The sequence below is a fragment of the Melitaea cinxia genome, chromosome 25 (assembly GCF_905220565.1).
Source record: "Melitaea cinxia chromosome 25, ilMelCinx1.1, whole genome shotgun sequence".
NCBI lineage: Eukaryota > Metazoa > Arthropoda > Insecta > Lepidoptera > Nymphalidae > Melitaea > Melitaea cinxia.
In genome coordinates this window covers 5,383,567-5,407,548 of record NC_059418.1, presented here as the reverse complement: position 1 = coordinate 5,407,548, position 23,982 = coordinate 5,383,567, and the positions used below count along the sequence as shown (strand labels likewise).

The 23,982-nt window shown below is 36.5% G+C and overlaps 2 protein-coding genes across 2 annotated transcripts; both read right to left on the bottom strand.

Moving 5' to 3' along the window:
- Window positions 1-3,505: 3,505 nt before the first annotated feature.
- Window positions 3,506-12,631, bottom strand: LOC123666043 (facilitated trehalose transporter Tret1-like). The gene is made up of 3 exons (XM_045600251.1): window positions 12,545-12,631; window positions 6,110-6,248; window positions 3,506-4,837 (listed from the first exon to the last, which is right to left on the bottom strand). The coding sequence occupies exons 1-3, from the start codon at window positions 12,629-12,631 to the stop codon at window positions 3,618-3,620; spliced, it is 1,446 nt and encodes a 481-aa protein (XP_045456207.1). The 3' UTR covers window positions 3,506-3,617.
- A 1,830-nt stretch (window positions 12,632-14,461) lies between these two features.
- On the bottom strand, window positions 14,462-22,655 carry LOC123666042 (MDS1 and EVI1 complex locus protein EVI1-B-like). The gene is made up of 2 exons (XM_045600250.1): window positions 22,428-22,655; window positions 14,462-14,650 (listed from the first exon to the last, which is right to left on the bottom strand). The coding sequence occupies exons 1-2, from the start codon at window positions 22,653-22,655 to the stop codon at window positions 14,462-14,464; spliced, it is 417 nt and encodes a 138-aa protein (XP_045456206.1).
- Window positions 22,656-23,982: the final 1,327 nt, after the last annotated feature.

Sequence of the window (23,982 nt, the reverse complement as noted above, 5' to 3'; positions counted from 1 at the left end):
TAATAGTAGGAATGTGCAATGCACAGAGTATAGTAATACTGTGCAATGTTTACTTTTTTTTGATTATATTTATCAAATGTCAAAAACAGATTTTTGATCTGAAAAGTTCTACAATCATGTTATATTATTATTTTATCGTAATCAATATAATATATGTCCATAATAGGCAACTACATTTTTAAAAAAAGTTGTAAGTATTAACTTAAATAAAATATCAGTTTAGTTTATGTGAACTTTAAAACAAAAGTTTTTTTTTTAATTTTTATACTATTGGTAAAAAGATTCTGAACTATATAATTAATCACAGATTAGTACCTATATAAGTAGCTAGCTATAATTAATATATTATGTTATAATGAGCGCGTTCCATACAGCGACCGCAACGACCGCAAAGACCTTTCTATCGTTCCATTCCACCTAAGGCCCGTAGTCGAGGCGAATTCTCATAACCTATCAAAAACCTTTTTTTTCGGATTGAGGAGTGCTGTTGGCCCTATCGGCCTTTACAGCTTCACCAGTGAGAGGAGCCTCTGAGAGAGCTCGGGGAAAACGCACGTCCTAAAAGTTATGTTATTATATTATTATTTAAGTATATTAATCTCCAGGCGAGATCGCACCTCGGCTTAGAGCGTCGTCGGACTGGAGGAGGCGCTATACAGAGCGCTGAGACGGCTTACGGACGATCCACAACGCGCCTAGGCGCATGCGAGCCGTCAGAACGTGGGGACCTCGCCCTTGTAGGCGGTGTGTGTGTGTCCTGTATATAGCGGTGTATATGGCGTTAAGCGCCAGCGTCGGTTAAAACGTGCATGGGACGTCTTTGTACTGTCTGTAAGTTTCCTCTACCTACGTATTTGCAAGCCTCTGCTACAAGAGGGTTTGGGTGACTGCGCGCCCTCTCAAAATACGCCGTAGCGTGTATTTTGAGATGCTTCGCGATCGAATCGATCTTGAGGTCGCGATGTAAGTCGACATTACGCACGTACCACGGCGAGTACGTAGCAGTGCGTAGAAACTTATTCTATATGATATGAAGCCTGTGGATGAGCGTCGGCTTCACATGAGCACACCAAAAACCGAACTGTGCGTCTCTTTAAGGCTTGTCACAAACATAAAAACGTAAGCTGTTCTTTTTTAAATGAAAAAGAAATTATAATAAATGAATTTAAAAAACACTTGATTTAAAAGGAATCAATAACGTTTTTATCGTCACCATTGGGGTAGAAGCCTTCTTGCGAAGCTAAAAACAGCGGATGGCAGAACCGTCTGCTCTCGCCCTCAGATCCGAGGAGAGGTTGAGAAATTTTATGGACAGCTGTACTCATTGAGCGCATGCAAGCCTGCGACTTGGGACACCGAAGATCCACGGGCACCATTGTTGCGCCATTATTCGGAGTGTATCCCGGACTTCGAAGGGGATGAGATTGGTGCAGCGCTCGGGCAGCTTAAAAACGGGAGGGCCCCGGGGGATGACGGAGTTACCACTGAACTCCTTAAAGCCGCAGGGCGACCTGTCCTGAAAGCCTTGGCAAGACTATTTAACGCCGTCATCCACCGAGGTACCACGCCGGAGGCGTGGTCCAGGAGTGTGGTGGTGCTGTTCTTTAAGAGAGGCGATAAGTCTCTGTTAAAGAATTACAGACCGATCTCACTTCTGAGCCACGTCTATAAGCTGTTTTCGAGGGTTGTTACGAATCATCTCGCTAGAAGATTCGACGAATTCCAACCACCGGAACAGGCTGGGTTTCGAAATGGCTACAGCACCGTAGACCACATCCATACTGTTCGGCAGATTATTCAAAAGACGGAAGAATATAATCAACCGCTGTGTATGGCATTTGTGGACTACGAGAAAGCCTTCGACTCTGTCGAGACCTGGGCTGTCCTGGACTCTCTGCAGAGATGTCATATCGACTGTCGATATATCGATGTACTGAAATCTATGTACGACGCGGCGACGATGACCGTTCATGTCAATGACCAAAGAACAAGACCTATTTCCCTCCGGCGCGGGGTAAGACAGGGGGATTTAATATCACCGAAACTGTTTACCACTGCGCTAGAGGATGTTTTTAAGACCTTAGATTGGGGGAACGAGGCATCAACGTCAACGGTGAATTCATCTCTCACCTTCGTTTCGCCGACGATATTGTCATCTTTGCGGAGACGCTGGATGAGTTAGGCCAAATGCTGGCCGACCTAAACGAGTCCTCCCGACGTGTCGGTCTCTGTATGAACTTGGATAAGACGAAAGTCATGTTTAACAACCAAGTCATACCGATACCGGTATCGGTCGATGGTACCCTTCTCGAAGTTGTTCAGGATTATATTTACCTAGGCCATACTATCCAACTGGGCCGCAACAACTTCGAGAGGGAGGCCGATAGGAGGATTCGGTTGGGCTGGGCGGCGTTTGGCAGGCTTCGTCGAGTCTTCACTTCGAAGATTCCGCAAAGCTTGAAAACAAAAGTCTTCGAACAATGCGTCCTGCCTGTGTTAACATACGCAGTCGAGACGTGGACACTGACGAAGGGACTGGTCCACAAGTTTAGGGTCGCTCAACGTGCAATGGAACGGGCTATGCTTGGGGTTTCTCTTAAAGATAGGATTAGAAATGAGACTATCCGCGAGAGAACGAAAGTAACCGACGTAGCCTACAGAATTAGCAAGTTGAAGTGGCAGTGGGCTGGTCATTTGTGTCGCAGGACCGATGGCCGTTGGAGTAGACGGGTCCTAGAGTGGAGACCGCGTCTTGGCAAACGCAGTGTGGGACGTCCTCCGGCCCGTTGGACCGACGATATACGTAAGATTGCCGGTGTCGGCTGGATGAGGATTGCGGAAGACCGGGATGTCTGGCGCGAACTTGGGCTATGTCCAGCAGTGGACTGCGATAGGCTGAAGTGAATAACGTTTTTACTCTAACAGAACACGATTTGAGTTAGTTCAAAATATTTTCCTTTTATAAGTCGTAGGCCAACTGATTTAAGGATATTGCCTTTATATTGCGCTCAACTAACTAGATACCTCACGCTGTTTTACTTGATTATATTCTTTTATGATTAGGTCGGCAAATAACCGTACGTACGTAAGCCTATAGACGCCTGCAGGCTGTAACACCAGCAGCATCGCAAGCGTCTTGCCTACCTTATCTCCGCTTCTCCCAAGGAAATCTTACTACCGTACTCTCCACAGATATACAACACTTCTTGAAAGCAGTATTATTTAGCTGTGAGCTTCTGTAAGGTTGAGGTAATTAATTTTTATTTTCATAGTTAAGATCATATCAAGAAATATCCTTCTCAAAAACTGGAGTTGGGTACCTTACAGTTTTGGAGTTTACTCCTTATACACTATATAGGGAGTGAACTCCAAGAAATGTTCTATGTACATCCCTAGTCAGAATGCTCTAAATTATGAGCAGGATATATACTGCTGTCCTATCTATATATCTATTATCTAAGAAATTAATGATGTTGTAAAGTTATTGAATAAAACACAAGAAATGTTTATTGTTTTGAATCGTCTTTTTTTATCAAACTTAAGCATATACATAATTAATACTACTGCTACTACTTATTACCACTATATTGTCTATTTTAATGCAGAACATAACGAACTCATTTGAGGCTTATCATTTCTTCTAATTTATTATTTTCACCTCTGAAAAACATCGCTATCCCTTCGTGAGTTTTATTTTTAGTTTCTGGCATATTTACGTATAAGTATATGGTACATAAGCCGCATGTTACACCATAGAACAGGAAAGTACCGTGCATACCAAACGATGCGAACATAACTGGCGTTAATTTCAATAACATCGAAAAACATATGGTAAATGTCAATCCTGTAAATATGTAGGAGGTCGCTTGAAATTTTATAGGAATCAGTTCGCCGTAAATAGCGGCACTTAATATCAATGGTCCGCAACTTAGAGACATTGAGTAAATTACTAACAAAGCTATAGTCACATAATTGTTTTCGGTTACTACAGAAAATCTGACTAAGTATAAATAAAATGATATAATAAATAGAAAAATGACACCCATGAACGAAGAGCAAAAGTACAGCGTCCGACGTTTCAAAAACCGCGACAAAAGTGAACCGAAATACATTCCAAAAACTGTAACGCCATCTAAAATGAGCATTACAATGTATGCTGTCGATTCTTTACGAGTGATACTCTTAAAAATATCTAAAATATACAAACTACACACAACTTTCCCTGAAAAATTATATTGTATAACTGCCAAAACAGACAAAATTAAAGGCTTGTAGAACTCTTTACTTTTACACATTTCAATAAAACCAATTTTTTCAGCGTTTCTTTTATAAGAATCTATAATTTCCTGTACTTCCTTTTCCGTTCGTTTATTACAACCATACAGCCATCGATGCGATTTTTTACATTCTTCAATTCTGCCTTTACTCGCCAGCCAATATGGCGATTCCGGACAGAAAACAAAAATAAACGTATACAGGCTACATATAATACCAAATATAGCTATATTTTTCCAGTAGAAAAAAGTGCCAATCGCATTTGAAAACCATATACCCCAAAAGAAAGAAGCCGCTTTGATAGCTAAGAATGCTCCACGGTACTTTATTGACGCGTACTCTGCGAGTATCAGAATCCTTATCGTCATGTTTCCTCCAGACAAAAAACCTTGAAATACTTCGGAAATTAGTATGTGGTAAGGGTTTGTACTGAAGTACAATATAATAAAAATTGTCAGTGAGACTACTGACGTCACCGTTTGAGAGATTTTTCGACCGTACTGTTTTGTAAAAAGCGGTAAAATGAATATCCACGGGTAAATTGCGAAGCCGCCCGTAGAATCTGGAAACAAAGATCTATAATCAACAAATATGTATCTTTGACTTTAGCATATATATATATATATATACTACCGTGTATTTGACACACGTACACACGCATATAAACTCTTTTGTTTATTAATATGGAAGGATAGTTTTGACTAATCGTTCTCAGGCGGTAGTCATGGCTGGATATCGCTCAAATTACGTCAAAATTCCGACTGGTGTTCCACAAGGCCCACATTTAGAACCACTATTCTTCAATGCATACTTGTATGATATTGGTTCAAGTTTGAAGCAATGTATCTATCTTATGTACGCTAATGACAAAAAGATTTTTTATGTAATTAACTAGCTGCTGCTCGTCGTCTGCATGAACGCTATACAGCACGAAAAATACCTACGATTATACCTTTTAAAATAACATTCATTTACCCGTTTCTTCTAATATCTCATATATGGCGCTGCTTTAAAATTGTCTTGTCTACTTATATTCATTTAATTATGTTTATCGGCTTAGTTACTTATATTGCGTGATTTTTATAGTGTGAAGCTAGCTTATATAGCATGGTTATTAACATAATTACAACAACATCCAAATATGCGTCGTTAGATTACACGTTGTTACAAAATGCGTTGAAGAAATAAAGGTTCACTGCTCGTTCCCCGTAGGTGATAGCGTGATAATATGTAGCCTATATGTTGACCCGACTTCTTAATAATATTCGTGCCAAATTTGAAGTAAATCCATGCGGTACTTTTTGAGTTTATCCCGGCCATACATACAGGCAAACAGACAAACAGACAAAACATTTTTGAATATCATATCAAAAATTGACCGCTCCAGCGGGGTTCGAACCCGCGTGGTCGACCAAAATGGCGCAAATATTGCAAAGGTATGATATGAACTGAGCAATTATGAGATAACGTTACGTGTGATGATTTCGAATAATTAATATTTTTAATCAATCGAGTTGATTTCATTCACTTCAGCCGCTTCTATCGCAGTTTACTGCCGGAAATAGGCCTCCAGAAGTTCGCGCCAAAATAGTGGAAAAATTTGGACACACAGCGAGCTGCTTACGAGTTAGCTAGTAGTTAATATATTTTTAAAAACGGTAAGCGGTTACCATAGCTCATAGACGCCTGTAACACCAGAAGCATCGGAATCGCGTTACCAACCCTACCCTCGACCCTCCCGAAGCTCTGGCCACCTTGCTTACTACAGGAACACAAAACTATTTGATATAAATATAATTTGTAAAATCAAAATATTTAATACGTATCTACTAACACAGCCATGACCCCATTTCATCATCGATGATGATCGTCGAGTTTTCTTCTTTTCTCAACTGTGGTATTATGACTGTCGGTGACCCGACACACAAGCCGGCCAAGAAGAAGTGTGTCCAGCTGACACTGGCTATTAGAGTCTGAAAAAAGATGCATTTAATAAATTAGGTATTTTTTTTTATTTTTTTTTATTTATTTATTAAGAAAACCAACAGCGTTTCAGTTAATACATACTATAACTAAATTACAAAAAAAAAATAAGGCCAATAACAGGTTTCCCTTTATAATATTTACAAGTATAGTTACATTGTTGCATTTGGACCGATGGGATGGCGCGCTTACAATAGTCACAGTTATGGATCAATTTTTTTTATTATTGTTCAATAAATTTATACGAGTATTATATATAAAGTACAGCGTGTTTGTCGATGTTTCAATGTATAGGTATATATGTATAATATATAATAATGTTTTTTATAATATATTAAAAAGTTATTTTAGTATCACTATATTTACTATAATCATTAGATAATTAAATAGGTATTAGGCAGACATATTATGTGTGTCATCACATAGTGTGTTGTGTGGATTAGGAATTGACGCCCTAGCCCTACGATGTCAATATCTTGGGATCGGTACATGACCACTAGGGAGCGTTAGCTTGCAATAATGCTTATTATCTCGATACCTAAAGATTCAAAAATATTTAGCGAGGGTCGCGCACATTTATTTACTTTTAGTTTTTAGTTTTAAGATTAGTTTATTTCTAAAATTAGCTTTAGAGAATGCAAATAAATCTATGTCGTTGAATGATTCATTAAAGATACGTGGTAATCTAGTCAGTGCAGAATTGGCAGAGTATTTTCTGCTACTACAAGGAACAGACAACAGAGGCGTATGACGCGTACGACGTTTAGGTGCACAATATGACAGTGTACCTACTAGCTCCGGGGAATCCACGTGTCCATTGACTATATCATACAAAAAACACATATCCAAGACATTGCGGCGTTCCTCGAGGGATAATATGTTATTTCGGTGACAATCTTCAATGTAAGATTTGGAGAACTGTTGACTGCGATAGAGAATGTGTTTTAAAAATCTTTTTTGGACCCCTTCAAGTCGGTCCTTATAAATATTATACATTGGTGACCAGATAGGACTTGCATATTCGAGAACACTGCGAACGTACGCGAAGTATACAGTTTTGATGGCCTCAATGTCAGTAAAATTTTTACAAATCCGAATTACAAAACCCAAACTCCTAAATTCTTTCTGCGTGATAAAAATATTATGATTGGAAAATGTCATTTTGTCATCAAAATATACACCAAGGTCCCGAACGATGTTGACTCTTGCTATCGTATTGCCATCACATTCATAAGAAAATATAATGGGATGTCTCCTACGTGTGAATGTTATACATTGACATTTTTTAACGTTGACACTTATTTTGTTTCGAGCATAGAACGCATAAAGGGAGTCAAGGTCGGACTGCAACAAGTTACAATCTTCAAGGTTTTTTATTTTTAAGTATACTTTTTTATCGTCCGCATACATTACGTGATTAGCATGCTTGAAACAGGTTTTGATGTCATATAAGTGATTCATTTTATACCGATCTATTGTGCAAATAACACATTGGTATACCTAATACTATGTATTTGGATCTGCAATCTGGCTCAGATGGACAAACAATTACAAACATGTTCAGTTGCTCTTTCCAATCTGTATTTAAACCGAATATATCATTCTCGCTTAATACTATGTATTATAATTAATACTATCTAATACAATCATTGCGTCTTTAGATATGTCAGAGAACAAAGTACAATCATACTTAGCTAAATTAGATGTACGCAAGGGGAGTGGGCCAGATTCTATTCATCCTATGTTCTTAAAACAATGTAGTAAAACTTTAAGCATACCTTTAACTATTTTATTTAAAAAGTCCTTGAATACGGGCTGTATACCTAGAGTGGAAGAAATCTTTGATAACTCCGATTCATAAGGGTCTTGACAGGAGGAATGTAAGAAATTATCGTGGAATCTCTAAATTGTCCTCTATACCAAAGCTTTTCGAAAAAATTGTATATGACATGATATATCCGGTGTTAAGACCCTTGTTAATGAGTAGCCAGCATGGGTTTATCAATAAGCGATCGACTGAATCTAATATTTGTGAGTTTTTAGATATTGTACTTAATGCAATGAACTCAGGACACCAAGTTGATGTTATATATACTGATTACGCAAGGGCTTTTGATAAAATTTCACATAGTCTTCTAATAAAAAAACTTGAACATATCGGAATTCATGGGAATTTACTTAGGTGGCTGACATCCTATCTGCGCGATCGGTCACAGGCTGTGGCGATTAAGGGATACACCTCTTCGTTTGTTCCAATTACTTCTGGAGTACCACAGGGCTCACATTTAGGAACTCTACTATTTAATATATTTGTTAATGACATTGATAAGTGCTTTTTGAATTCAAATGTAATATTATATGCGGATGATACAAAAAAATTTAAAATTATAAAGAATAAAAAAGATTGTGATGAATTGCAGGATGATTTAAATAGACTTGAACAATACTGTAGATTTAATAGCTTGTATTTGAATTTAGAAAAATGTTGTACAATTACATTTTCGGGAAAAAGAGAACATATTTTGTATAATTACTCAATCTCTACTGCCAGTCTAAAAAGAGTTACGGAGGTAAGAGATCTTGGAGTTCAGTTGGATAGCAAGCTCATTTTTGACCAGCATTAGACAAGATAACAACCAAGTCGTATAGAATGTTGGGCTTTATATTTAGGCAAGGGATGGTTTTTAAAAATGCTCAGACCTTAATTCTCCTGTATAATGCATACGTTAGATCAAATTTGGAATACGCATCTACCGTTTGGAATCCTCAATATAAGAAATACATAGACATAATTGAAGGAATACAAAATAAATTCATTAAAAGGTTGAAAGTCAAATTTGGATCTGATTGTTTTTCTAAGTTTACTTCCCTTGAAAATCGTAGAGAACACAGAGATCAGCTTTTTCTCTACAAATTGATTAATGTTTTGGTAGACTCTCAGTACCTACTTAGTAGGGTATCGTTTAGGTGCAACAGTTATTGCACAAGATCCCGAGCAACTTTCTTCCCCTCTGTCACTCGGACAAGGTATTGTGGCAACTCATTTCTCGCAAGGTCATGTAAAGTCTATGACGACCGGTATAATGACATCGACTTGTTCAGCAGTGGGTTCAATGAGTACAAATACTTTTTGAAAGGGAAAAAGAAAACTAATCGAAATATGAATTAATGCTTAATACAGTGTAGTAGTGTTCGATTTGTATAATGTATATTTGTCTTTGCTTTTTTAATGTTATATATACGTCCTAAGTACAACTATATTATAAAAAAAAATGGGGGCGTAAAGCACATAGAAGTTGGTGAAAAAGGTTTTAAAAATAAATAAACAATAGTTTAAAAAAAAGTGTAAAAACCATATAAAAAAAATTAATTTATGTATTATCATCGGTCCTCGATGAATCTACTAAGTTTAAATGAAATCTGAATGTTTGAAGTGGGTCAAAATGAAGTTCAGACGAGTCGGTTACATACATACAAACATACAGATGAAGCTAACACAAAGCATGTAATTTGTATAATTTATAACCGATTTTTTTTGACCGTTTATATACTTTATGTATGTTCGGGGATAACTTTGTCGTTTATGAACCGATTTTGATAATTTTGTTGGAAAGGAGATCGGTACCATGATAAGGAAACCAGAATGTGATGATGGGGTCTCAGAAGAAATCGAGGGAAACTCTCGAAAATCGGCATAACTTTTTACTTGGTGTACCGATTTTAATGATTTTTAATTTAATCGAAAGCCGATGTTTATTATGTGGTCACATTTAAATTTCACCGAGATCTGATTACAACTTTTGGAGTAATCTTTGATAATGCGTATTGAACGAAGTTCCTTACGGCAGGCTTGACATTTGGCTGCAGCGGCGGCTGGGTGAGCGAACTGAAAAAAATGTGATACTAAAATCGTAAGAAAAACATATAACGGAAGTGACGTAATATCAGTCGCACGACTGTATGACGTTTGTAAAACTAAAATATTACTAGTAAACTTTTTTTGCAGCGGCGCATGCTTTCAGCGGTTCTCGGACGGATCTCTCGCTGCCGAGTGTCGTAAAGGCCATGCTTGACAGCGAGAGATCGTGGCAGGCGGCGGTCTCCTTCTGCGAAGAGGTAATGACGCAGAAGGAGGCCGCGGAGCGGGCCAGAGAGGAAGACGCCTCTGCTGGCCCACTCCGACGCAGACGTACGGGGGCAAGGAGAAGGCGGTTTGCCCACCTCCTCCCCCCCTCGTAATAGTGGGGTCGGCGGCCGATAATCGGGGGACTTCGGCCGGCCGGACGACACGACCCCATACGTCTGAGGGGTGGCCTTGTTGTGAGCGAGGCCACCCCACCATTATGCCGGGGCCCGGAGGCTTTGTCCGGGCCTACCGCTGAGGCGAGGTGGCGAATGCTAGCGCGACCACATCTCGCCCCACCCAGGCGGATGACTGCTAACACGTGGTGGTTTTTAGTCAGTAGGAGTCTGACATAACCATCTGGCGCCCCCGCGCTGGAGGGTATCCATGATGGATTTTCGCCACGTTAAAAAAAAGCCTTGACATTTGGCTAGGCGACCGAACTGAAAAAAATGTGATACTAAAACCGTAAGAAAAATATATAACGGAAGTGACGTAATATCGTATAAATGACGTTTATAAAACTAAATTTTATTTCACTTAATAATTTGAATTATTATTATTATTTTGTTTGATTTATTTTATTTTACGGTATTTGTTATTTTCTAAAATACTAAATTTCCTAAATACTTTTATGTACTTAATCAAAAACCAATCAACAAAATAAAAAAGAAAAATCAAGAACTAGAAAATATATATAAAATTCAATATTTTTTTTTCAAATTGTGTTGCTTCTACACTATCCGAAGGAACTTCGTTCCTACCTGGTGTCCCATGACACCACATTTTAAATTATTTATGTAATTTTATACTGTCGACAAAAATAAATAAAGCCATATGTTTTTTTATTTCATTTAATAGTTTGAATTATTATAATTATTATTATTTTGTATGATTTATTTTATTTTACAGTATTTGTTATTTTCTAAATTACTAAATTTTCTAAATACTTTTATGTACTTAATTACAAACCAATAAACAAAATTATTAATTCAACATGTTTTTTAAATTGTGTTGCTTCTTAACTATTCGAAAAAACTTCGTTCCTACCTGGTGTCCCATGACAACACATAATTTACTTGACTAATTTTTCGTCTACCTACGTTGTATAATATTACTTGTCGATATAATTGAAGTCTTTTTTTTTCGTTTGCCTGCAAACATAATTATGTAAAAAGTAATTTTCATAGAAAGTATACTAACTGCCCGGACAGACTTCGTTCTGTTAATAGTTAATAAGCAGTAAAAATTATTTTTTTTAACCGACTTCCAAAAAAGGAGGAGGTTCTCAATTCGACTGTATTTTTTTTTTTTTATGTATGTTACATCAGAACTTTTGACTGGGTGGACCGATTTCGACAAATTTTCTTTTAATCGAAAGGTGGTGTGTGCCAATTGGTCCCATTTAAATTTATTTGAGATCTAACAACTACTTTTCGAGCTATATCTAATAATGCGTTTTTACTCGACGCTTTTTTCGTCGACCTACGTTGTATTATACCGCATAACTTTCTACTGGATGTATCGATTTTGATAATTCTTTTTTTGTTGGAAAGGAGATATCGCAAGTTTAGTACCATGATAAGGAAACCAGGATCTGATGATGGGATCCTAGAGAAATCGAGGGAAACTCTTGAAAATCTGCAATAACTTTTTACTAGGTGTACCGATTTTGATAATTCTTTTTTTGTTCGAAAGAAGATATTCCTAGTTTAGTACCATGATAAGGAAACCAGGATCTGATGATGGGATCCCAGAGAAATCGAGGGAACTTCTTGAAAATCCGCAATAACTTTTTATTAGGTGTACCGATTTTAATGATTTTTAATTTAATCGAAAGCCGATGATTATCATGTAGTCACATTTAAATTTCATCGAGATCTGATAACTACTTTTTGAGTAATCTTTGATAATGCGTTGTTACTTGACTATTTTTTCGTCGATCTGCGTTGTATTACTCGTCGATGTAATTGAAGTCGGTTTTTTTTTCGTTTGCGAGCAAACACAATTATTTTGTAGTAAAACCATACAAAAAAAAATTACTCGAATTGGTCGAGCCATTCTCGAGATATGCGCTTAGCAACAATTATTTTTATTTGTATAGATTATTTTTCAGTAAATTTAAGTTTTAATTTTTAAGAGTAAGTTTAATAAAGTACTGACCTGTTTTAACGCAGATTTAATTACTTGCTTCCGGTCTTCGTTGTGAGCAGTATTGCATTCTATTTCTTGATACTGACACGGGTCCATTTTTATCGCTTTTGTCACAACTTTATTAGTTATTCCTAAGATTATTTTTTAAACACGTTTTAATTCCACAAAATCATTTACGATCTGATTTCGTGTCTATCGTTAAGAAGATTATTGACCGGAAAAATATTATAATAAGCAGTTTTTGTGGGTTTTTTAGAATTGCAATGTGACAAGTAATTGTTGCAGATAATTTCCGTTAGTCTGTCTGCCTGATCTTGACTCTTATCTATTACACAAAAACTTGAAACTTGACAAATATACAACCTTCGGTAAGCAACTGAATAAACATCAACACAAACACAAGTGGTGAAATAAAATTGTACATATATTTCCTATCTTGTGCTATGGCGTGCTAAATATTTAATCAGTAGCACACGAACATAACTAATTTGTCTTCGTGTAATTATTGTAACGAAAGATTACGAAACGCTGACTTCACGCGTGTACTACTTTTAATTATTATTTAAATGCAGCAATAAAATTAAAAGTTTTAAAGCAAAGTGAAACCGCAACGGAACACGATTGAAGTTAGACCAAAATATTTCCCCAATATTACATAACTATCCTTTCTATTCTATTAGGCTTATTAACCGACTTCCAAAAAAGGAGGAGGTTCTCAATTCAACTGTATTTTTTTTAATGTATGTTACATCAGAACTTTTGACCGGGTGGACCGATTTCGACAAATTTTTTTTTAATCGAAAGGTGGTGTGTTTCAATTGGTCCCATTTAATTTATTTGAGATCTTACAGCCACTTTTTGAGTTATATCTAATAATGCGTTTTTACTTGACGCTTTTTTCGTCGACCTACGTTGTATTATACCGCATAACTTTCTACTGGATGTACCGATTTTGATAATTCTTTTTTTGTTGGAAAGAGGATATCCCTAGTTTAATACCATGATAAGGAAACCAGGATCAGATGATGGGATCCCAGAGAAATCGAGGGAAACTCTCGAAAATCTGCAATAACTTTTTACTGGGTGTACCGATTTTAATAATTTTTTATTTAATCGAAAGCTGATATTTGTCATGTGGTCACATATAAATTTTATTGAGATCTGATAACTACTTTTTGAGTAATCTTTGATAACGCGTAGTTACTTGACTATTTTTTCGTCGATCTACGTTGTATTACTCGTCGATGTAGTTGAAGTTGGTTTCTTTTTCATTTGCGAGCAAACACAATTATACATTAAGTTGTAACGAGTGGAGCGTATTAAGGCAAAAAAAAAGAAATTTTTAGAGTCTTTTAATTTTTTATTTTTAAAACATTTATCTAGATGTAAGCGAGTGACATTAAATTGAGCAATACGTGACAAAATATAAAGATATTTATTATTTATTCATTTTTAAACTAAAGGTGGCAAACAGTGCGCACAGTCCGCCTAATGGTAAGCGAATAACGTAGCCTATGGACATCTGCAATATGCAGCACATGTGTTATTTCGCTGTAATCTTCTGTAACGTTGAGGTACTTTCCCATTTGACTACGGCCTCTATTGACCGATTTTTGTTTATATCTTATAACTGGTTTAACTTTGAGGTAGGTCACAGCAGGAAATTTCCTGCTCAAAATATGGAGCAGTCCGACTGGGAAAGTAGCTCGACCTTACAGAAGACCACAGCTAAACAATACTGTTTTCAAGGCAGTGTTGTGTTCCTGTTGGTGAATAAGGTGACCAGAGCTCCTGGTATCGCAGGCGTCTATAAGCTACAGTAATCGCTTACCATCAGGTGAGCCGTACGCTTGTTTGCCGACCTAGTTCTCTAGTCTAGTTAATTTAATTCCTCTCGCTTGTATATATTCCATATACATAATTATTTTATTGTTCCACATCTTCAATGTCTGATTCTGTGTGTTTTAACAGTAGTAATCTATTAACAACATTATGGACTACCCTCTTATGTCTACTAAGAGCCCCACTGGTCCTAAAGCTACTGTCACATAATTTACAGGTAAGTAGTTTCTCCCCGGTATGATGGGACTCGTGCTCCCTTAACGCTGTTACATCCTGGAAAATAATAATTATTGTTATTAATATTTATTTTTGAAGTAAAATTTCTCCACGCAAGCTTGACTTGGGGAGTGCACAGTGGAGGCCTATAAGTTTTAATACAGTCTTGTGGTCTAAAGCCAACTCGTTTTTTATTCATACATATTGTGATCTAAAATTATAAATAAATAAAATAATATTTATATTTTATGAATCGCTTAATGCTAAAGAAAAGCTGCATCAATTCGGCCACATTTTTCTGGAGTTTACTCCTTAAAAAACTATGCAATACCCGCCGTATAAAAAAATACGGAGTGTAAAAACGTGAGAAAAAATGAAAAAGCAGTGACGCTGTGAGACGCTTTACTGTGCTTTTAGCTGTAGCAAGTTATAAGTATAACAGTATACCAGCATTTACTGTACCGATGTGAACAATAAACGTGAATTTATGTTTTGATTTCAGAGTTTCATTGTTTTTATTAATTATCTCTTTATTAATTGATTTTTTTTTTAACTACTCTCCGCTAAACTCCAGCCGCGTGTCGGAGCCCACACACACTTTTTTTATAAGTTTTCTCATATTTTGTACAAAGTTCTTATGGAATGACAAAAATAGAAAATTGCTCAATAATTGTGTTTGCTCGCAATCGACCAAGTAATACAAAATCCAAACTTGCACGCCTCCACGCACTCCTTCTCCGTGTAGAAGAAGCATCCAAACTTAATCTACCACGCTGCTCCACTGAGGGTTGGCGGGTATATTTCCTACTATTAGTAACGATCACTATCAGGTGTACGTAATAACATCCGGGACTGACAGCCTAGCGTGTTCTCCGAGGCTAGGTTGGGAGAACCACAAGGATTAACAACTAGACCGAAAATAAATATTTCTATAAACATAAATATCCACTCCGAGCGGGAATAGAACCCGCGACCGTCGGTGTTTAGGCGCCGCCGACACGGCACATGCACCATTATATCAAAGCGGTCGTCAAACAGCAAAAGGTAACTGCTGTAAATTGTTGAGAAATTCCGTCGAGTGTTTATGGGCTCCATCATCAAACCTGGTCCTGCGACACAGATAATCACACAGCAGGTAATTGCTATAAATCGTTGAAAAGTTCCCTCGACTATCTTTCGTCTTCATCATCAGACTTTAATGGCACTTGTAACTCATATAGGTGCAAAGTTCTCATCAATAGAAACGAATTAAGTTCAAACAGCAGGTAATTGCTATAAGTCGTTGAAGAGTACCCTCGACTATCTTTCGTCTCCATCATCAGACTGAAATGGCACTTATAACTCATATATATGCAAAGTTCTCATCAATAGAAACGAATTAAGTTCAAACAGCAGGTAATTGCTATAAATCGTTAAAAAGTTCCCTCGACTATTTTTCGTCTCCATCATCAGACTTTAATGGCACTTGTAACTCATATAGGAGCAAAGTTCTCATCAATAGAAACGAATTAAGTTCAAACAGCAGGTAATTGCTATAAGTCGTTGAAGAGTACCCTCGACTATCTTTCGTCTGCATCATCAGACTGAAATGGCACTTATAACTCATACAGGTTCAAAGTTCTCATCAATAAAAACGAATTAAGTTCAAAAAGCAGGTAATTGCTATAAATTGTTGAAGAGTTCCCTCGACTATCTTTTTTCTCCATCATCAGATCGACTTCAGACCTTTATTAAATAGTAGTGCTTTATAGTACTTAATGAAAACATGATTAAATTTACTAGTCACCCTTACGATTTTTGAAATTTTCCCTCGATTTCTCTGGGATCCCGTCATCAGATCCTGGTTTCCTTATCACGGTACCAAACTATGAATATCTCTTTTCCAACAAAAAAAGAATTATCCAAATCGGTTCATAAACGAAGAAGTCCTCCTTTTTTTGAAGTCGGTTAAAAAGTTATGATGTAACACATATTAAAAAAAGTGTGTGTGTGTGTCAGCTCCGAGGCATGACTGTAGTTTACTCATTCAGATCGACTGTCTAAATAAGCACAAAAAAAAGGTTTACTACTCTGAGAAAAAAGATTGATACCATCCATCTATCTATTTGTTAATCTTTGTTTGTATGTAGGGGGTAATCTTCGCAAATACTGATCCGATCATGAAAATTCTTTCACTAACAGAAAGCTACACTATTCAGGAGTGCTTATAGGCTATATTTTATTGTAATTGAACAAAAAATTCAGTAAATAAGAAAAAGATTAAAATATAATGTCAAAATGGTATATAAACTAGCGCCATCTATCGCTATTAGACAACAATTTATTAGTCTTTCGCCAACTGATTTAAGTATATTGTCTTTATATTGCGCTCAACTAACTAGATATCTCACGCTGTTGTACTTGATTATATTCTTTTATGATTAGGTCGGCAAACAATCGTAAGTACGTAAGCCTATAGACGCCTGCAGGCTGTAACACCGGCAGCATCGCAAGCGTCTTGCCTACCTTACCCCCGCTCCTCCCAAGGAACTCTGGCTACCGTACTCTCCACAGATATACAACACTTCCTGAAAGCAGTATTATTTAGTCGTGAGCTTCTGTAAGGTTGAGGTAATTAATTTTTATTTTCATAGTTAAGATCATATCAAAAAATATCCTTCTCAAAAACTGGAGTTGGGTACCTTACAGTTTTGGAGTTTGCTCCTTATACACTATATAGGGAGTGAACTCCACGAAGTGTTCTATGTACATCCCTAGTCAGAATGCTCCAAATTATGAGCAGGATATATACTGCTGTCCAATCTCAATGACGCCATAGAATATTAATGATGTTGTAAAGTTATTGAATAAAACACAAGAAATGTTTATTGTTTTGAATCGTCTTTTTTTTATCAAACTTAAGCATATACATAATTAATACTACTGCTACTACTTATTACCACTATATTGTCTATTTTAATGCAGAACATAACGAACTCATTTGAGGCTTATCATTTCTTCTAATTTATTATTTTCACCTCTGAAAAACATCGCTATCCCTTCGTGAGTTTTATTTTTAGTTTCTGGCATATTTATGTATAAGTATATGGTACATAAGCCGCATGTTACACCATAGAACAGGAAAGTACCGTGCATACCAAACGATGCGAACATAACTGGCGTTAATTTCAATAACATCGAAAAACATATGGTAAATGTCAATCCTGTAAATATGTAGGAGGTCGCTTGAAATTTTATAGGAATCAGTTCGCCGTAAATAGCGGCACTGAATATCAATGGTCCGCAACTTAGAGACATTGAGTAAATTACTAACAAAGCTATAGTCACATAATTGTTTTCGGTTACTACAGAAAATCTGACTAAGTATAAATAAAATGATATAATAAATAGAAAAATGACACCCATGAACGAAGAGCAAAAGTACAGCGTCCGACGTTTCAAAAACCGCGACAAAAGTGAACCGAAATACATTCCAAAAACTGTAACGCCATCTAAAATGAGCATTACAATGTATGCTGTCGATTCTTTACGAGTGATACTCTTAAAAATATCTAAAATATACAAACTACACACAACTTTCCCTGAAAAATTATATTGTATAACTGCCAAAACAGACAAAATTAAAGGCTTGTAGAACTCTTTACTTTTACACATTTCAATAAAACCAATTTTTTCAGCGTTTCTTTTATAAGAATCTATAATTTCCTGTACTTCCTTTTCCGTTCGTTTATTACAACCATACAGCCATCGATGCGATTTTTTACATTCTTCAATTCTGCCTTTACTCGCCAGCCAATATGGCGATTCCGGACAGAAAACAAAAATAAACGTATACAGGCTACATATAATACCAAATATAGCTATATTTTTCCAGTAGAAAAAAGTGCCAATCGCATTTGAAAACCATATACCCCAAAAGAAAGAAGCCGCTTTGATAGCTAAGAATGCTCCACGGTACTTTATTGACGCGTACTCTGCGAGTATCAGAATCCTTATCGTCATGTTTCCTCCAGACAAAAAACCTTGAAATACTTCGGAAATTAGTATGTGGTAAGGGTTTGTACTGAAGTACAATATAATAAAAATTGTCAGTGAGACTACTGACGTCACCGTTTGAGAGATTTTTCGACCGTACTGTTTTGTAAAAAGCGGTAAAATGAATATCCACGGGTACATTGCGAAGCCGCCCGTAGAATCTGGAAACAAAGATCTTTAATCAACAAATATGTATCTTTGACTTTAGCATATATATATATTAATCAGGTAAAGCAAGAACTTTGTACCCCTATTTATAAAATTGCACGGACGGAGGAGTATGAAATTTCGCTCACTTATAGTTTATAGAAGGATTGAAGAAAGCTATTTTTTTTTCAACTGTGCATAAAAATACATTAAATAATTTAAAAAAAAGCATTAGACACTACCGAGTATTTGACACACGTACACACGCATATAAACTCTTTTGTTTATTAATATGGAAGGATAGTTTAGACTAATCGTTCTCAGGCGGTAGTCATGGCTGGATATCGCTCAAATTACGTCAAAATTCCGACTGGTGTTCCACAAGGCTCACATTTAGAACCACTATTCTTCAATGCATACTTGTATGATATTGGTTCAAGTTTGAAGCAATGTATCTATCTTATGTACGCTAATGACAAAAAGATTTTTTATGTAATTAATACCTTACAGGATTGCTTATCGTTGCAATGCGACCTTAATAATTTATATAACTTTTATAGAGATAATAATATAACAGTCAACGCTAGCAAGTGTGAATGCATCTCATTCACGCGGAAACCAAAGCTTATTCTATATAGTTATCATTTTAATGGCGAACAAATTAACAGAAAACAAAGTATGAGAGATTTGGGGGTCTACTTTGATCAAAAAATGATACTATCAGATCATATAGAAAATATACTAATGAAAGCATATAAAAACCTGGGATTTGTTCTTCGCGTGTACAAACCGTTTACAAATATATCAGCTATTAAGTATGTTTATTTTGCTTATGTACGGAGCATTTTAGAGTATGCTAGCCCTATACGGTTACCTCAATACCGCATTTATCAGAACCGCCTAGAACATATACAAAAAAAAAATCATAAAACATTTAAACTTTCGGTGTCGTAAATTTTGCGAGAGTTATGAAGATGGTTGCGCGGAACATGAAATGCTTTCGTTGGAGCCGAAACGTATTCTTTTGGATATGGGTCTGCTCTATGACATAATAAATAGTGAGCTCGATTGCCCACACCTAGTATCTAAAATAGGTTTCCGAGTTCCGAAATATCGTACCCGTAATACATCTATGTTAGAAGTTCCTCAACATTATTCGAATTATTTAAAAAACTCGCTGTTACTGAGACTCCCTCATACGTATAACACATTATCTAAAAACGTCGACATCTTCACAAAGTTTAAAAGGATATTCAAAACCAATATAATAAAAATACTATCTGAGTCACCGTAACAATGTATAAACTATAAGTATATACCTATTATTACCCGACTGCCAAGGGAGGGTTATGTTTTTCGCGCGTATCTTGTATGTATGTATGTATGTAATATTCTTTACTACCTCATATTTCCAGAACCACTAAACGGATTTACATAACTGAGGTATCGTTAGGTTCGTCTTTGCTGCCCAAGTGTTCTTAGATAGGTGACATTAAAAAAAATCAAACATGGCAGCTGTGCGAAGCCATTGTATTTAATGAAAAAAAAAATTTATCTCGAATACTACAATATGGGTATCAAATTGAAGGGCACAATACAAGGATTTTAAAAAGGTATATCATGATTATTATTACCGTAATACTAAGACAGAAATACAATATTAAAGTTTAAAAAATGTGGACTTTGCTCTTTCGCACGCCTATGCCATGTCAAACTCGCCTCCTAGGCGACGATCAACTTCGGGGTGTAGCCTTTCAAATAAAATACAATGGTTAAAAAAAAACATACAATTAAAATTACAAATAAAAATTAATAAATGTCACACCAATTTACAATTACATTAATAAAATTAATAACAAATACATAATACCAAATACAAACAAATAATTTTAATAATAATTTCATTATATTAAAACTAATAGTTGTTGATTTAAGCAGTCACCTATTTGCTAAAGGTCAGGCTTACGTTGCTTTGAGCAGAGTGAGATCTTTCTCCGGGCTTGCTATCAGTTCTCTTGACCCTAAAAATTTACTTAATCAACCACATGATGTAAACTGTTTTAATTAATTGAACCGATTACGTAATTTGTCTGACTAAAAAGACATAAATAAAATAATAATTAAAAAAAAAACAAAAAACCCGCCTGCGTGAAGAACAACTAATAGAAAATCAACTGAAAAAGCTGGAACAAGATAAAAATTCAATATGCACACAAAGTCAGCGAAATAAATAGAAACAGTATCAAACATTTTTTGCTGTACATTTAAAATATATTAATAAGGTAGTCCTTCGAAACTTTATGCAACGTCATAGATAATATGCAGTCAGAGGCATGAAATTGAAGGATAAGTCAAATCATTCTCTCTTTGTGCATGTCTCCGACTGCATGTTATGTACGACGTTGCATAAAGTTTCGAAGGACTACCGTATTAATATATTTTAAATGTACAGCACAAAATGTTTGATACTGTTTCTATTTATTTCGCTGACTTTGTGTGCATATTGAATTTTTATCTTGTTCCAGCTTTTTCAGTTGATTTTCTATTAGTTGTTCTTCACGCAGGCGGGTTTTTTGTTTTTTTTTTTAATTATTATTTTTGTATCTGTATATGTATGATGTGTAGTTATATATGCCTCTTTTACTATGTTATTTATATATGTGTATTGTTAGGTGTTAGTTAACTATATCTCAACATAAAAATTCTCTTACAAACATTTTTTGTGTATCAGAATGTACTGATTGTGACTGTTGTTTTCTTTTTGTCAACGATATGTCCATAATACCAATTTGTTAACTTTAGGGAAACCTGTTATTGGCTGTATTATTTTTTATATGCTTTATGATCAGAATAGTATATAAGAAGCTGTTGGTTATCTGAATAAATAAAATAAAATAAAATAAAGACAATAGAACTTTAACAATATTCAAACTTACAATTTAAACTAATTATAGTCGAATTTGGATCATTGGAGTTATTGAATTATTTTAGAAGACATATATTTTTTCATTCTTTTTTTTTTTATTTTCTTAGTTTTTGTCTACTAACACCATTTTAATTTACTTTTAATTTTTTTTTTTAATTTGCTTTTTTTCATTGACGCCGCGTTGGCGCAACGGTTACAGCCATGGATTGTGCCTCTTGCGCTGGGTGTTGCGGGTTCGATCCCCGCACATGACAAACATTTGTATTGGCATACAGGTGTTTGCCGTGGTCTGGGTGTTGGCCGTGGTCTGGGTGTTTGTGCAGTCCTTGTGGGTCTCCCCACCGTGCCTCGGAGAGCGCGTTAAGCCGTCGGTCCCGGTTGTTATCATGTACACCTGATAGCGATCGTTACTCATAGTAGGGAATATATCCACCAACCCGCATTGGAGCAGCGTGGTGGATTAAGCTCTGATCCTTCTCCTACATGGGGAAAGAGGCCTATGCCCAGTAGTGGGATATTACAGGCTGAAGCGTTATTTTTCATTTAGTTTTGTTTTACTAAACCTATATGGACCTTAGTCTAAAATAAAGAGTTACATAATATTATTATTATGAAGCCTGCCAAACGCCGCCCAGCCCAACCGAATCCTCCTATCAGCTTCCTTCTCGAAGTTTTTTCGGCCTAGTTAAATATTGTGACCAAGGTATACAAAACGTTGTCCGATACCGCCCTCGGTATAACTCGGTTGTTAAACATAACTTTCGTTTTGTCCAAATTCATACCGAGACCGTCTCGTCGGAAGGAGTCATTTAGGCCGGCCTGCATTTGGCGTAGCTCATCCAACGTCTCCGTAAAGTTGTCGATATCATCGGTGAAACGAAGGTGAGAGATGTATCCACCGTTGACGTTGATGTCTCGTTCCCCCCAGTCTGAGGTCTTAAAGGCATCCTCCATCCCAGTGGTAAACAATTTCGTTGATATTACATCTTCCTGTCTTACCCCACGCTGTACATACATCGGTCGTACATACATCTCAGTATCTCGATATATCGACAGTCGATATGACATCTCTGCAGAGAGTCCAGGACAACCCAGGTCTCGAGAGAGTTGAAGGCTTTCTCGTAGTCCACAAATGCCATACACAGGGGCTGATTATATTCTTCTGTCTTTTGTATAATCTTCCAAAGAGTATGGATGTGGTCTACGGTGCTGTAGCCATTTTAAAACCCAGCCTGCTCTGAGGGATGGAATTTGTCAAGTCTTCTGGCGAGACGATTCGTAACGACCCTCGCAAACAGCTTATAGACGTGGCTCAGAAGTGAAATCGGTCTGTAATTCTTTGACAGAGACTCATCGCCTCTCTTAAAGAACAGCACTACCACACTCCTTGACCACAGGTAAATGGTACCTACCTGGTACCACGGTGGATGACGGCGTTAAAGAGTCTCGCCAAGGCTGTTAGAGCAGTTGCCCTGCGGCTTTAAGAAGCTCAATCGTAACTCCATAATCCCCCGGGCCCTTCCGTTTTTAAGCTGCTCGAGTGCCGCACTAATCTCATCTACTTCGATGTCCGGGATGTTGATTAACTCAAATGTCTAAGGTTGTAAGATTCTTTAGGCGGTTGTTAAAAATTTTTTCACCAGGAGAAATATGGAGGGTAGAAGTAAGGAACACCATTTTATATAACGGTTTAGCTAAAAAACGATAAATTATGGTTTAAAATTCGACCAAAATGGCGCAAATATTACAAAGGTATGATATGAACTGAGCAATTATGAGGTAACGTTACGTATGTTGATTTCGAATAATTTATATTTTTAAGCACTCGAGTTGTTAATGATTTCATTCACTTCAGCTGCGTCTATCACAGTTTACTGCTGGATATAGGCCTCCAGAAGTTCGCGCCAAAATAGTGGAAAAATTTGGACACACAGCGAGCTGGTTACGAGTTATCTAGTAGTTAATATATTTTTAAAAATGGCAAGCGGTTACCATACCTTATAGATGCCTGTAACACCAGAAGCATCGGAATCGCGTTACCAACCCTACCCCCGACCTCCCGAAGCTCTAGCCACCTTGCTTACAACAGGAATACAAAACTTTTCGATATCAATCACCATCATCATCAACATCACAGCAGCCTTTCGCAGTCCACTACTAGACATAGGCCTCCAAAAGTTCACGACAAAAATGGCGTGAACTCATGTGTTTTGCCCATAGTCACCACGCTGGGTTGGTGACCGCATATCAATATAATTTGCAAAAATCAAAATATTAAATA

Bases quoted from the DNA above. Each gene is read 5' to 3' on its own strand.
- LOC123666043 (XM_045600251.1), bottom strand. From the start codon at position 12,631: ATGGACCCGTGTCAGTATCAAGAAATAGAATGCAATACTGCTCACAAC. The intron at 6,249-12,544 runs GTCAGTACTTTA...ATCTTTTTTCAG, and splicing joins TTAAATCTGCGTTAAAACAG to ACTCTAATAGCCAGTGTCAG. The intron at 4,838-6,109 runs GTTAGTAGATAC...CTTTGTTTCCAG, and splicing joins TGAAATGGGGTCATGGCTGT to ATTCTACGGGCGGCTTCGCA.
- LOC123666042 (XM_045600250.1), bottom strand. From the start codon at position 22,655: ATGGAGGATGCCTTTAAGACCTCAGACTGGGGGGAACGAGACATCAAC. The intron at 14,651-22,427 runs GTATCGGACAAC...ATTATTTTCCAG, and splicing joins ACCGAGTTATACCGAGGGCG to GATGTAACAGCGTTAAGGGA.